Source organism: Capra hircus, chromosome 27 (genome assembly GCF_001704415.2).
Source record: "Capra hircus breed San Clemente chromosome 27, ASM170441v1, whole genome shotgun sequence".
Classification (NCBI taxonomy): Eukaryota; Metazoa; Chordata; class Mammalia; order Artiodactyla; family Bovidae; genus Capra; species Capra hircus.
The window spans coordinates 6,711,864-6,725,990 of NC_030834.1; the positions used below are offsets into that span (position 1 = coordinate 6,711,864).

At 47.4% G+C, this 14,127-nt stretch overlaps 1 protein-coding gene across 7 annotated transcripts in view; it reads right to left on the reverse strand.

The window, feature by feature from the left end:
• Window positions 1-14,127, reverse strand: part of PSD3 (pleckstrin and Sec7 domain containing 3) — a 489,705-nt gene that overhangs the window by 32,692 nt on the left and 442,886 nt on the right. For all 7 annotated transcript variants that reach the window (XM_018041858.1, XM_018041861.1, XM_018041859.1 and 4 more), the window contains 2 exons: window positions 10,994-11,151; window positions 8,376-8,520 (listed from right to left, as the gene is read on the reverse strand). In XM_018041858.1, coding sequence (XP_017897347.1) covers window positions 8,376-8,520; window positions 10,994-11,151 — 303 coding nt within the window. The remainder of the gene's footprint in view (window positions 1-8,375; window positions 8,521-10,993; window positions 11,152-14,127) is intronic.

The following is a 14,127-nucleotide window of genomic DNA, read 5'->3' on the forward strand; positions in this document are numbered from 1 at the left end:
ACACTTTACCAGACAAAGCTCCCATGTGAAATGTACAATTTTGAGCTCTTAAATATATTCCCAGGGCTGTGAAACCATTGCATTTAATTTTATGACATTTTAGTCCTCCTAAAAGGAACCTTTTGGAGTGGAATCACATGACAGGCTCTTTTTGTGGCTGGCTTTTCACGTAGCATGGTTCCTAAGGCTCGTCCACACTGGGGTGTCAGCGCTGCATTATTTAACGGCTGAATCAAGCAAGCCCTGTTGTGTGGCTATGTAACGTCTCATTCATCCGAGCATCAGCCGGTGCCCATGTCCACCTTAGGTTGTTAAGAAAAACACTGCTGTGAACAGTTGTATAAAGTTTTTATGTGAGTGCACGTTTGCATTCTCTTGTTATCAGAGTTGGAGCGGAACTGCTGTTAAACACGTCTATATTTAATCATTTGATAAACCACCAAAGTGTTTTACACCCCTAGCAGTAATATATGAGAGCTGCAGTTTCTCCATAACCTCACCACTACATTACTTTTCATAAAAAATTTAAAGATGTATAGCCACCCTAATGGTAGCTCATGATTCTGATTTGTGTTCCCCTGATGACTAATGCAATACCAGACCACCTGACCTGCCTCTTGAGAAATCTGTATGCAGGTCAGGAAGCAGCAGTTAGAACTGGACATGGAACAACAGACTAGTTCCAAATAGGAAAAGGGGTATGTCAAGGCTGTATATTGTCACCCTGCTTATTTAACTTATATGCAGAGTACATCATGAGAAACACTGGACTGGAAGAAACACAAGCTGGAATCAAGATTGCCGGGAGAAATATCAATAACCTCAGATAAGCAGATGACACCACCCTTATGGCAGAAAGTGAAGAGGAACTAAAAAGCCTCTTGATGAAAGTGAAAGTGGAGAGTGAAAACGCTGGCTTAAAGCTCAACATTCAGAAAACGAAGATCATGGCATCTGGTCCCATCATTTCATGGGAAATAGATGGGGAAACAGTGGAAACAGTGTCAGACTTTACTTTTTTGGGCTCCAAAATCACTGCAGATGGTAACTGCAGCCATGAAATTAAAAGATGCTTACTCGTTGGAAGAAAAGTTATGGCCAACCTAGATAGTATATTCAAAAGCAGAGACATTACTTTGCCGACTAAGGGCCTTCTAGTCAAGGCTACGGTTTTTCCTGTGGTCATGTATGGATGTGAGAGCTGGACTGTGAAAAAGGCTGAGCACTGAAGAATTGATGCTTTTGAACTGTGGTGTTGGAGAAGACTCTTGAGAGTCCCTCGGACTGCAGGGAGATCCAACCAGTCCATTCTAAAGGAGATCAGCCCTGGGATTTCTGTGGAAGGAATGATGCTAAAGCTGAAACTCCAGTACTTTGGCCACCTCATGAGAAGAGTTGACCCATTGGAAAAGACTCTGATGCTGGGAGGGATTGGGGGCAGGAGGAGAAGGGGCCAACAGAGGATGAGATGGCTGGATGGCATCACCAACTCGATGGACGTGAGTTTGAGTGAACTCCGGGAGTTGGTGATGGACAGGGAGGCCTGGCATGCTGCGATTCATGGGGTCGCAAAGAGTCGGACACGACTGAGCGACTGAACTGAACTGAACTGAACTGATAACTAATGCCGTTCAGCACTCTTATGTTATATTGATAGTAGGACACATAAGACATTTTATTAAAAAGATTCAATGCGCATATTGAAGGATACCTACTCAAATATTTAGTACTGACAAGGCAGAGGATCCAAAAAATCAGAACACCAGAGGTCAAGATGACCAGAGTCTGGACTGAGGGACATGGGAATGGTAGGAAGATGTTTAGGAAGAAGGAGTGGCTGGACTGAGAGCGTGACCCCGAGTGGGCGGGCAGGCAGGGCTCTAGCCAGCAAGGAACATGCCCGGAGAAGGACGCCATCCTCGGGGGTCTCCGCTCCTCATGACCGCCGTGCAGGAGGTCACCGAGAGGGCGGGCGGGTCTGCCGGCGACCCTGGAGCTGGCGCTGGGCCATCAGAGGCTCCTCACCCAGCCCCCGACCTTGGGATGTGCCTTCTCCTTGCCTTCCCCATGCTAGGAGCTGCCCCAGGTCATGGCCCTGAGACAGCAGGTGGTGCTGGGACCATCTGGACGAATGACTGAATCCAGTCAAGGCTCCTCAAAAACTTCAAGATCTGGAGGCAGGTGCAGGGTCGGCTTGTCTCTCGGCCACTCCAGACTCATCAGTAAGCTCCCGTGCGCGTTAAGCCCGCCCCGAGCAGCCCACGGTGGCTGCCCCTGCCTCTGGCCTCCCCTGGCCATCCTCACGCAGGGCCAGTCTGTGAACCAACGCCGCCCCCTCTCCCGGGCCTCCGCACGGCTGCCCCGTGGTCAAACCATGGGATGGATAACACGAGGCTGGAAGCAAACACAGCACTCCCCTGTCTGTGCTCTGTGCTAACGCGAGGCCTGGCCCTCCACAGGGAGCACTCACTGGCCATCCAGAGCCAGCCTCTAACGGGACCATGGCTGGGAGTCAAAGAGGGAAACAGGACAAGACAGTGGGGGAGGCCACCCCTGCAGGAGGTGGGTCTCCAGGGGACGGCGGGAGGGGGGCAGGTGTGTGGCAGGGCGGGGTCTCTGATCTACAGGGCAGGTGGCTGGACACAGGGTGGGTCTTAGAAACACACACACTCCTGGGGACCTCGGCCCAGACCTGATGGATGGAGGAGTGGGCGGAGATGAGAAAGGTGGATTTTAGATAAGTCTCCTGGTAATTCCTATGTGTGTTAATGTTTGAAAATGACTACCCGATGAGTAGAAGAGGAGGCCCGAAAGATCCTACAGACGGCCAGCCACGAAGTCCTAGGTCTGGAGTGCTACACGGAAGGAGAAGCAAAACTAAGAACACTTTCACACCAGTCTCTCCACCTGCGACAGGAAGAGAAATGAGCTCTGGCAACACGGCCGCGAAAACAACTACAAGAAGGCAACTCCTCCCACACAGCAGAGCTGCTCGGAAAGAACCATGCCGCACTGAGAATCATCAGTTTCAGGAACGGTGGCTAATACGCTTTGGAGAGGAGACAAGAATAAAATTAAAGAGAAGCTTGCAAATGACAGGGTGATGAACAGTGTCTTTAAAAGCACCAAACTATCTTCTAATTGAATATTTCATTTTTTCCTAATACTGGTTAACTTTTTTTTTTTTTTCCCAGCAGGGCTCTCACCCTGGTAATGTGTCTATTTTGTAGACTGAAATTATCCAAGTGGTCCGGCGTGCCGGGGAGGGGCAGCAGGCTGTGGAGGAGGGAAAGATGGCTGGGCTGCAGTGGTGGCTGCAGACAGTGGGGGCCGCGGCCCCGCGGGGCGCCGGGCAGTGCCCGGAGCCAGTCCTGGTTGTCACAAAGCGGGGTGACACTGGCATCGAGTGGGCAGAGGCTGTGAATACTGCTCAGCACCCTACAACCCACAGCAATGCAGCACTCAGGACCCAGGTCGGCAGGGCTGCGGCTGAGAACCTGCCTGCGGTGAAGGGGGAGCCTCGCCTTGAAGGCGCGGAGGCCTGCGGGGGCATCCAGACATGCCTCCCGGGGTCGCGAAGGGTGACTGTGACTCAGCAAAGAGGAAGGTGCCCAGATACCTGGAGCAGACAGTCTGCACACCAGCACCCTCCCCCTCTCTAACCTGCTCTTGATCACGAGCTGGCTTCCACATATTTGCTTCTAATTCTCCTGTTACTCTCAAGGGCAAAGCACATTCTCCATAGACAGTAAACAAACATGATGACCTGGGCAGAAAATGTAGACAGCTAGGATGGAAAGAATCTTAAAAAACATTCTAGACAAGCTCCTCACTTTCCGGAAGGAAAACTGAGGCTCACAAAGTCTCAGCGACTCACTTGTCTGGGGGAGGGGGGTGGCATCATCGTATATATATATAAATTTTTTTTAACAAAGAAATTAAATTCCTGAAAGGGTTTGGTCATCTTACGAGACATAGAGAATACTTCTTGCTGGTCACTACTTGCCTGTTTAAAATTGTGAACTCACCATTTTGATCACATTACATATGTATTTTTTACACTTCTGTGTTCAAAATGAGGAAGAATATAAAAAGTGTTATGCATTTCATTTTAAATTCCAATGTAGGGCACTTGGTTAAAATAAGAGACTCTGCCATGACAAAGGTGGTTGGGTCTTTTGGTAAAAATATACAGATGAATAAACACACTCATTTTCACATGTGAGTGACTAGCCATTGTACGTACATACATAGTCACTTTAGCCGTTGATTCTTTGAGACGCCATGGACTGTAGCCCACCAGGCTCCTTTGTCCATGGGATTCTCCAGGCAAGAATACTGCAGTGGGTTGCCAGGCCCTCCTCCAGGGGATCTTCCCGACTCAGGGATCGAACCCAGGTCTCTTGTGTCTCCTGCCTGGCAGGCAGGTGGATTCTTTCCCACTACAGCCACCTGGGAAGCCCTACCAACGTATAGTCCATACACAGACAGGACAGAAGCACATTTTCCCCTGGCGGCTCAGAGGGTAAAGAACCCACCTGCAATGTAGGAGACCTAGGTTTGATCTCTGGGTTGGGAAGATCCCCTGGAGAAGGGAACAGGTACCCACTCCAGTATTCTTGCCTGGAGAATCTCCATGGATAGAGGAGCTTGGTGGGCTACAGTCCATGGGGTCGCAAAGAGTCAGACATGACTGAGCGACTTTCACTCACTCACTCACTCACATTTTCCAAGTAGAAAATAAATAGAAATGTAGGTTCCACAGTGAGAAAAGAGCAAGGAAAAGCTCACATGTTGCTCTCAAGTTACTAATGTTCCTCTTTAACTTCAGACCACCTTTTACCCCAAACCAATCTATTGAAAAATACCAACTGGAAAACTCCTAGTGAAATTAATAAAATAAAACTCAAGTTTTGAAAGCATTTTTGCCTCAAGTTGTTCATCTGTTTTTCTCTCCTCTAACCTTGTGTAATATAATAATATAAAGAAAGCTGAGTGCCAAAGAATCGATGCTTTTGAACTGTGGTGTTGGAGAAGACTCTTGAGAGTCCCAGGACTGCAAGGAGATCCAACCAGTCCATCCTAAAGGATATCAGTTCTGAATATTCATTGGAAGGACTGATGCTGAAGCTGAAACTCCAATACTTTGGCCACCTGATGTGAAGAACTGACTCATTTGAAAAGACCCTGATTCTGGGAAAGATTGAAGGCAGGAGGAGAACGGGATGAGAGAGGATGAGATGGTTGGATGGCATCACTGACTTGATGGACATGAGTTTGAGTGAACTCTGGGAGTTGGTGATGGACAGGACAGTCCATGGGGTTGCAAAGAGTCTGACATGACTGATCAACTGAACTGAACTGAACCTTGTATAATGTGGCTTACTGTTTATGTTAAGTACCCAAAATTAAAGTGGGGAAATGCATTTGGTTTGAGAGCTCATATTTTAGTTGGGTGGATGAAGAAGTCGGGCCAATAAGCAGTAAAGCCTTCCTTTTCTCTTAGGATATTTATTGTCCTTGAACGCTAAATGCCATTTTGCCTTATAAAGTGAGCTGTTTGGTCCTTCCTATTCCTAACAGTTTTTTTTTGGTAGTTAGTCCATGAACTAGACAGCAATAGCAGTGCTTACGTGGGGAGCATCAGCCAAACCACGTCAATAATAATGATGAACTTACAGAAATGAAAGAATGTCTCCTGAAACCACGTCTCCTCTGCTCTCTGCACCAGCCTGTCTCTACGCACTTGGGCAGGACCCCCACACGTCCCTCCTCCACGTCCTTACTGCCTGCATCCCCCCAAGGGAGCTGACCGTGACTGCTCCAGCCGGAGCCCCTAACGCTGCTCTCGCCGCAGGGGCCAGTCACCTCCTGCCACTTCACCGGAGATCCTTTTTGTCCTGTTTGTACCCGATCTTCTCCCCCTTCTCTTGGCCTAACATTTTCCCTGTGTTTTTCTTGACTAACTTAAAAACTATTGTTCCTCAAGTATCTGTCTGGCTCTGCTTCTGAGCACTCCTTGCAACATCTGGAGGTAAAAAGAGAGAAAGGACACAGGGAAGGACTCTGGAAAGAAGCGTCAAGAGGGAAGCAGGAGATGAGGGGGAACCCAAAGCCAGAGGGGACAGCACAGTGCCCAGAGCCCACGCCCAAGGACAGCCCTGTCCCTCACTTCAGGGAGAAAACGGGGCCATCAGGAGGTCCCAACCCCTCCTACTTCCGTCCATCTCCTCCTTCACTAACTCATTTTCCCTCTTTCTATTGAAAGCACCTTTTTCTTATATTAGTTTCCACCTCTGATACTTTCTTCCTATTATAAAAAGAAAAAATTTTGAAACACTGATTTGATCACATTAATTCCCTGCTTACACTACTTTCCTAAGGATGCTGGGGACTGGTGAGGCATCCCAAATCCTCCATGTGACCAAGTGAGACCTCTCATCATTTGGCCTCTGCTCGGCACCAGTCGCAGAGGCTTCCCTGGCGGCTCAGCAAGTAAAAGAATCTGCCTTCAGTGCAGGAGACGCAAGAGGTGGGAGTTTACACAGAGCGAAGTCAGTCAGAAAGAAAAACACCAATACAGTATACTAACGCATATACGCAGAATTTAGAAAGATGGTAACGATAACCCTATATGCGAGACAGCAAAAGACACAGATGTAAAGAACAGACTTTGGACTCTGTGGGAAAAGGCGAGGGTGGGATGGTTTGAGAGAATAGCACTGAAACACGTATGTTATCATACGTGAAACAGATTGCCAGCCAGTCCAGGTTCGATGCGTGGGACAGGGTGCTCAGGGCTGGTGCGCTGGGGTGACCCTGAGGGATGGGGTGGGGAGGGCGGTGGGAGGGGATTCAGGACGGGGAACACATGTACACCCGTGGCTGATTCACGTGAATGTGTGGCAAAACCCACCACAATACTGTAATTAGTCTCCAATTAAATAAATAAATTTATTTTTAAAAAGGTGGGGGTTTGATCCCTGGGTCAGGAAGATCCCCTGGAGGAAGGCGCGGCAACCCACTCCAGTATTCTTGCCTGGAGAAACCCATGGACAGAGGAGCCTGGCGGGCTGCAGTCCATGGGGTTGGAGAGTCGGACACACGACTGAAGCAACTCAGCGCACGCGCACACACACTCACACACACACACACAGCTCCACAGAGGAATGTTTCCCGCCTTTCACGGCACTGGGTGCTCGAGCCGCGCGGCTCCCACACCTGCGCCGCCCCCTCTCTCTCGGCTTCACTCTGCTGGGCGGCCGCCTTTCCCACACCCCTCCTGCCGCCCGTCCTGGGAGCGTCTCCCTCACCCCCAAGGCCAGGCCCTGCCTGGAGCCCGAAGCCCCCTGGACTTATCATACCTGTGTCTCTGCTCAAACTGTCACAGTTACTCGCTTGTTTACATTTGCCAGTTGGATCCCAGACACTGCCTGGGTTTCACCTGCCTTTCTATTTCCAGAGCCAACAATAGTCTCTGAGGTACCATAGGCACACGATATGCTCTTTTTAGTAAATGTCCTGTTGATGACCACGATGTCAGGTGTGTGGAGGAGCTAGTTAATATCTAGACCTGGTTGATCACAGCCAGATGAAATTCTCTCTATTACTGTACCGATAAGAAATTCACAAAGATGTCAAAGTAGCTTCCAAAAGCCTTAACAAGTCAGTGGAAATAGTGGCCCTGCAGACAGGTTTAGAACTGGTAGAGTGGCTTGTATGCGGTGTCCTTAGAACAGAGATGTAACTAGGAAAGGAGCGCCATAGAATGTGACCTTCAGCAACATCGACCTGATAAAAGGAGAGCAGCTCAAGTGAACACCTCCCAAGAGGGTTCTCGTGTGCTCTGCCTGCATTCTCTGGGAAAACCACCAGGGTCCACTCAGATCCTCCCGAGGGTGGGGAAGGCCCTGCCTCGCAGTGGGTCCCTGGGAATGCTTCCAGCATCACACACAGTCTGGGATATGGGGAAAGCTCAATGAAATGAAGAGTTAAGTCAATGAGTGAATAAAAAGCTGGTTTCCAAGGCAGGACATCTACCTTTAGCCAGGTATTTAAAGAATATGAACTATTAGGAAAAACAAAACAAAAAACACAAGTAAAAGTGAGGCTGGTGTAACTGAGTAGTAACCTAACTTGAGAAACGAAGTCACAGCGTGTGCCCACGTGCATCCACCCCGTCTCGAGTCCGCCGTGTCTGCTTCCCAGGGGACGTGTAGAGGCCACGGGCGCTGCGTCTGCCCCCTTGACAGCACGGCCCTCCGGGGCGAGGTCTCATCCTTGCCCCCAGAATAGGGGGCATCATTCAAATACACGTAGCAAGACTACTTTACAAAGCGGGAAATGACAAGGTGTAAAGATCAAAACGCCTTTACCTGAGACAATTTTGTCGTGGTGGCAGGCAGCAGCGGGCGACTAAACTTCTTCTGAGACCCAATGGCAGCTGGAAACGGCGGTGCCGAAAACACAGCTGCGACACAGTTAATCTTGCTTATCCACCCCTGCATTTCCTCCAGGCTCCTAGGAGACACAGGTATATTTACGTCGGGGTATTTCCACACCTGCATGTATGACATCCTGCCCATTTCTCACCACTGATCTAAAATGACATATAAAATCATTCACTCTTCTTGGGACGAATTAATCCCTGGCAAAGCTTCACTGGAGAGGAACATTTTCAACAGCACTCGCCATGGCAACAAAAGGCCCTGGAACCCATGATCATCAAGGAGTGAGACTGTGACTACCGCCCGAGGATATAGGGGAAACAAAGCACACTCACTCCACAGCAAGTGTTCATTAAACCCCCTGCTTTCTAGTTGATGCTGATACTAGGCTAGTCAGAAATTAATTTAAAAATTAACTCATCTCTTCTAATCACATAGTTTGATTTTAAAATGCAACTGAGGGATAAACTGATAGAATATAAAGAGGTATATACACCCACTTCGGAAAGTAATTTGGACAGTTCTTTTTTTTTTTTTTTACAAAATTAACTATAAATTTATCAGCAATTCTACTCCTAGGTATATATTTACTCAAGGGAAATAAGGACATATGGGCCCTAAGAGATTTGTATGTGCACATTCACAGGAGCATTATTTATGAGCGTCAAAAAGGAGAAACACTCTTGCGCATCGACTGGTGAAGGAATAGACACGGTGAAGTCTGTATCCTAACAGAGCATCACACCCAGCAGCAGAGGCGTGGAGAGCCGAGCCAGGCCTCAGTCTGGACGACCCCAGACCTTTATGCGGAGCAACAGGAAAGCCCACATGCTCTCCGCCTGCAGGACTATGGGAAATCCAGGCAATGCAGACAAACAGGAGACCAGTGGTGTCCGGGCTAGGGGTGAGAACGGCACAGGGGCTCAGCCTCTGCAGGGTGACGGAAGTGTTCTAAAGCTGGACAGAGTTGCACGATTCTGCAAACTTACTAAATGTCACTGTGAACTTTGAGTATGTGAGGTGCACCTCAATAGGACACAAAAATATCCTCCTGAGAGGACGTGGCAATCTCCTGAGGTCAGTGTCACGCTGTGAACTTGCACGCCATGTTGGCAGAGCCCGGCACTGCCAATGCTTGTGAACTCGTCAACGAATGGAAGAAACAGATCCAAACTAGGTGAGATACCCGCCGGCTACACAGTCAGTACAAAGCTGGACAAAAAGCCAGCCCATCTAAAAGTCCCTTTCTGCGTGATTCCCCTGACAGCAATCACGCTGAGCTGACCGCACACCAGGGGTCTCCCCCACCGTGCCCCCCACACACTGGACTATCTCTTTCACTGGACTCAATTCTTCATCAGTTATATTTGGAGTAATCAGATCTCCCGAGTTATCATATCCGGCACTTTTAGACATTTAAAAACAATAATGCTGGGGAACAGAATAATTTGAAGGACATTTATGACTAATAGCCGTAATTACGCATCTGGCTGTGGTTCCCTCGGGTGTTAACTGTCTTACTCCCACACTAAAAATATCCTATGTAACTTGGGTTTCCTTGCAACTTCCTCCTCACCGGATGTCAGCAGTTTTACACCTTTGCAAGCTCAGCATCCACAGATCGCCAGAGAACCTGCTCTTGTTCTCATTCCCCTTTCTCATCTTCCACTGTTTTCATCAACAAGTGCGCAGACACCCGTGTTTACTATCTTGACGTCAAATGTCATGCCAGCGCCAAATGCGCTCACCTGGCAGGGCTGGGTTGAGAGTGGTTCTGAAGTCAAGCTCAGGCTGTAAAAGGCACGCCGTGAATAATTAACAGTGCCTGCCACGGACACCGATGAGACGTGTGCGACTAAACTGCCTGTTCTAGAGGCTCAGTTCCAAAAATCCCGAGTTTCTCACTTCATAAATCCAGAATTCTCCACCTGGAGTGTTCCATCCCTCATCTGAAGGCTGTCACGGACTTATTACACAGGCAATCCAGCCTGCTTCCGTGCCCACAGAATGATTTTACCTTTTCCTTCTAGTTTGATCACAGACTCTAAGAGCTCAGATGCAGAGAGGAGAGAGAAGGAAATGAAATCCACACTGACTGCTCAGCCTCTATGTGCCAGGCACTGTGTCGAGGCTCTTTGCATACCTGATCTCCTTCGCTTCTCACCAGAACCCTGTGACAGGTGCGCCAGGGACAAGCTGAGGTTCACAGAGGTTAAGCTGTGGCCGTGACAAAGACTCAGGCAACGGTCAGTTATCTGAGTCCCAGCCTGCTGCTAAACTAAAACCCTGGTTTCCGTTATGAGGATGTTATATCCAGAGTTGGGAAGGGGCTGACAGAGGGTCACAGGGTGACTCCACGGAAACAGAAAGCGTGCCCCAGGGTTTCCATTTCTCAGTCTAGTTTCCTTAGATCATTGTCTCTCTATTGTAGCCGGTTAATGACTTTGACTCAGCAAGTGTGCACTCTAGATCCCGATTCTCTTTCTTGGTGTAAAGTGGTGCTCTGCAAACTAAAAACCCAAACCAACCCAACCAATGAAACCTACTGGGCTTGAAAAAGCAAGACCCTCCAATCAGCCGTCTTCAGCTTGAGCACGTTGGGCTTCTTCTCGTAGTCGGTGGCCTGGGACGCCAGCGCGTGGTGCACGCTCACGGCGTTTTTCAGGTCCTCCTCCGACAGGGCCTTCTCTGGCTTATATTCGTCCTGTAGGCAGATACGAAGAAAGCAAAGACATGTTCAGACTTCATCTTCTCTTCTCTTTATAAAACCTATTAACTGCAAGAAAAAGTTTGGAAAATCCTTGAAGGTGCATGAAAAAAGCTGAAGTGAATGGCGGGTAAAAACAACTCCATGCTACTTCATTAATGTCACCAAACATTCTGTTCTTTGAAAAGTATTAAAAGTAATCTGAATAAAAAAAAAAAGAAAAGTATTCTCAGAATGAGAAAATGTACATTTACCAAAGGCTCACTTTTGCAAAAGCTGATATATAATAATTAAAGAGCTAAGGAAGGTCAAAGATAAAATATCTATCATACACGTTTTATAGTGATTTGAAATGAAGCGAGGTCTCATAGGGCGATCTAGTTTCAGAAACAGATGGACACCCATCAGCAGAAGTGAACTGATGGTGAAAACCGGGCCACTGTGTCTGCTCTAAAGACTCCACGCTTTCCTGCTACTTTCTTTTGAGGCTAATAACATGAAGGAAAAAATGAACAGTAAAATGAAATAATTTCTCCAGATGTACTCTGAAAGACAAGAGGAAAAATCAGCTTAATCTTAAGTCAGGAGAAAGATTAGTTCTATTGTCAAATTTGAAAAATGAGTAAAATTATATTAAAAAGGAAGGTGCAACGGATAGATGCAATTTTATCTTTGAGCATGACCCAGACACAATTCATAGAGTTTACAAAGGTTCTTCTGTATAGCTTCCACCTAAACATAACTGGGAAAAAAGCACAACTAGTAGAAAAATGTGATATTATTATTGTACTATTATTATTATATCTAGTCGTTTCCGTGGGTCCATAAGAATAAAAAAGACCTGAAAACCAGTCTAAGTATAGTAGACATTACAAACTGTTATAGGAGGTATTTTTTACTATTAAGTTCCTCTCTCCTCTTCCCGTATTTTATAATATCAAACATAACGCTATAAGCTTGCACTTCTTCCATAAAGAACACATACTCCTTCTAATTAGTAGCAAAAGCCTTTTAGTAGTAAAAGGCAGATATAGTATATTCTATTATCAGCTTCATTTTACAAGTTTTCAAAAAAATAATTATACTCTCCCATATCTCTTCCTCCCTTCCCCGCGGCCCCAGCACAAATCACGCTTTTCAGGGGTACTCTTGCCGTCAGTTCAAAGTGAGTCAGAAAGAAACAGCAGCTGCTGATGTCAGTAATGGTGTCGACACCAAGGTGGGGAAACCTACGACACTCAGTACATACCAACAGCAACATAAAAATCACACAGTTTATAATACTAAATGGTAAAATGACTACTCTAAGATTGCTACAACTCTATTAAGCCTTGGCAATTAAGAACTGACATCAACAGTAATTGCAGCCAGAGCCAACGGTCATGGCTTTCCCGTCCACAGTGACCTCTCTGCTCCATTCTGCCAAGCGTCCCCTATTCTCTTCAGTACGCCTGTCCTACCCCAGCGGAGGTTAAGCGCACAGGTAGGTGCCTGGAGCCGGACCCATCTCTTCCTCATTTCCACGACCTTAGATTAATTAATTCACTCATTAAGTTCATTTTCTTTGAGAAGGAGTGATATCTTCTTCATAGAGCTGTAGGATGAAATTCCATGAGATCCTATTTTTTAAACTTTAAATAATGTTCAAAGAGGAGAGTAAGCACTTAGATGTTACTTGATATAGTTTCTAATAATAATTTTTAGTAGCATATAGCTTGAACCTGTATTTCATAAGGACAAACTTGTGAGTATCAAACTTTCTGCTTACATAGACTGTAAACACACATTCGTAACCACCTTTACCGTCTTTCCTCCTTACACAGAGGAATCGTGCTTAGGGTTGACCCTGTACTCCAGATCCACCTCCACCAACCCCTCCTAGGATCTTATTTCCCTGGTTACTATCTTTCCACTATACTTTAAATCCTTGTTTGTCTATGGGCTCAGGGTCTCTCTCATATTTGTAAGATCATAGTCCCTCCTGAGTATCACTTCCTCCTCTAGCCCTCACCTATCTTCTTCCTTTATATACAACTAGTCAGGGGTCCACGTGAACTATTTTTATACATTAATTTCCAGTTTACCTTTTAACCCACTGGGGCCTGGAGTCCGTTTTGACCCTTCACTGAATCTGCTTTAGCAAAGGTCAGAAATGACCTCCCGACTGCAAAGTTTTACAGATTCTTTCGTTTTCATCTCACAGCAACCAAGGGAGTCAGCAATTCTCTGGAAATTCTCCACGGCTCCGCCTCCCACTTCTCTCCGGCGCCTCTTCTCCGCTCTGACCGCGGCTCCGGCACCTCCTCGTCCGGCCGTACACCAGGCTTCCATTCAGCTGTTGGCCTTTGTCCCTTCTCGTCCCGGAGGTGCCCCCTGGAATGACCACGACTGCCCGTGACCCTGGAATGTCGCGTGGCGCGGGGCGGGGGGCTGAAAATCCACCCGAGACTTATCGTCTGCCCCCCGTTTATGCAGTTCCTTCCCATCCTCCGCTCCGCTGTGTCCACGGTTCCACATTAGCGAATTCAGTCTCCCGTGAATCACGCCGTATGCAGAGCTCACGGCTGAAAAATCCGCCAACAATTGAACCTGTGCAGTTCAAACTTGCGGTGTTCAGGGGTAAACTCTCCTCTCGGCAGTGTAGGTCCTATCTACATCACAATGCCTGACGCACTGCTGCGGATGGATAGGGAGAGAAAGGCCGACCCTTAGCCATTAGCACTGGGTGACTCGGACCTTTGGAGCAACTATACTTATCCCTGGGGCATATCCTCTCTGACCTCATTCTTCAAGCTTAAAACCAAGCTTAAAGGATGATGTTCCTGGAACACTCTAAAAGTGCTAAGAGGTTTAAGATGAACATTTATTACAGCTCTAAGTAGAAGCGGACAGTAATTATCAGCTTGGGAGACCTGCACCATGGTTTCTGAAGAGGACTCTGTTCTCAGGCAGCTTCCTAAACCCTAAGGTTTC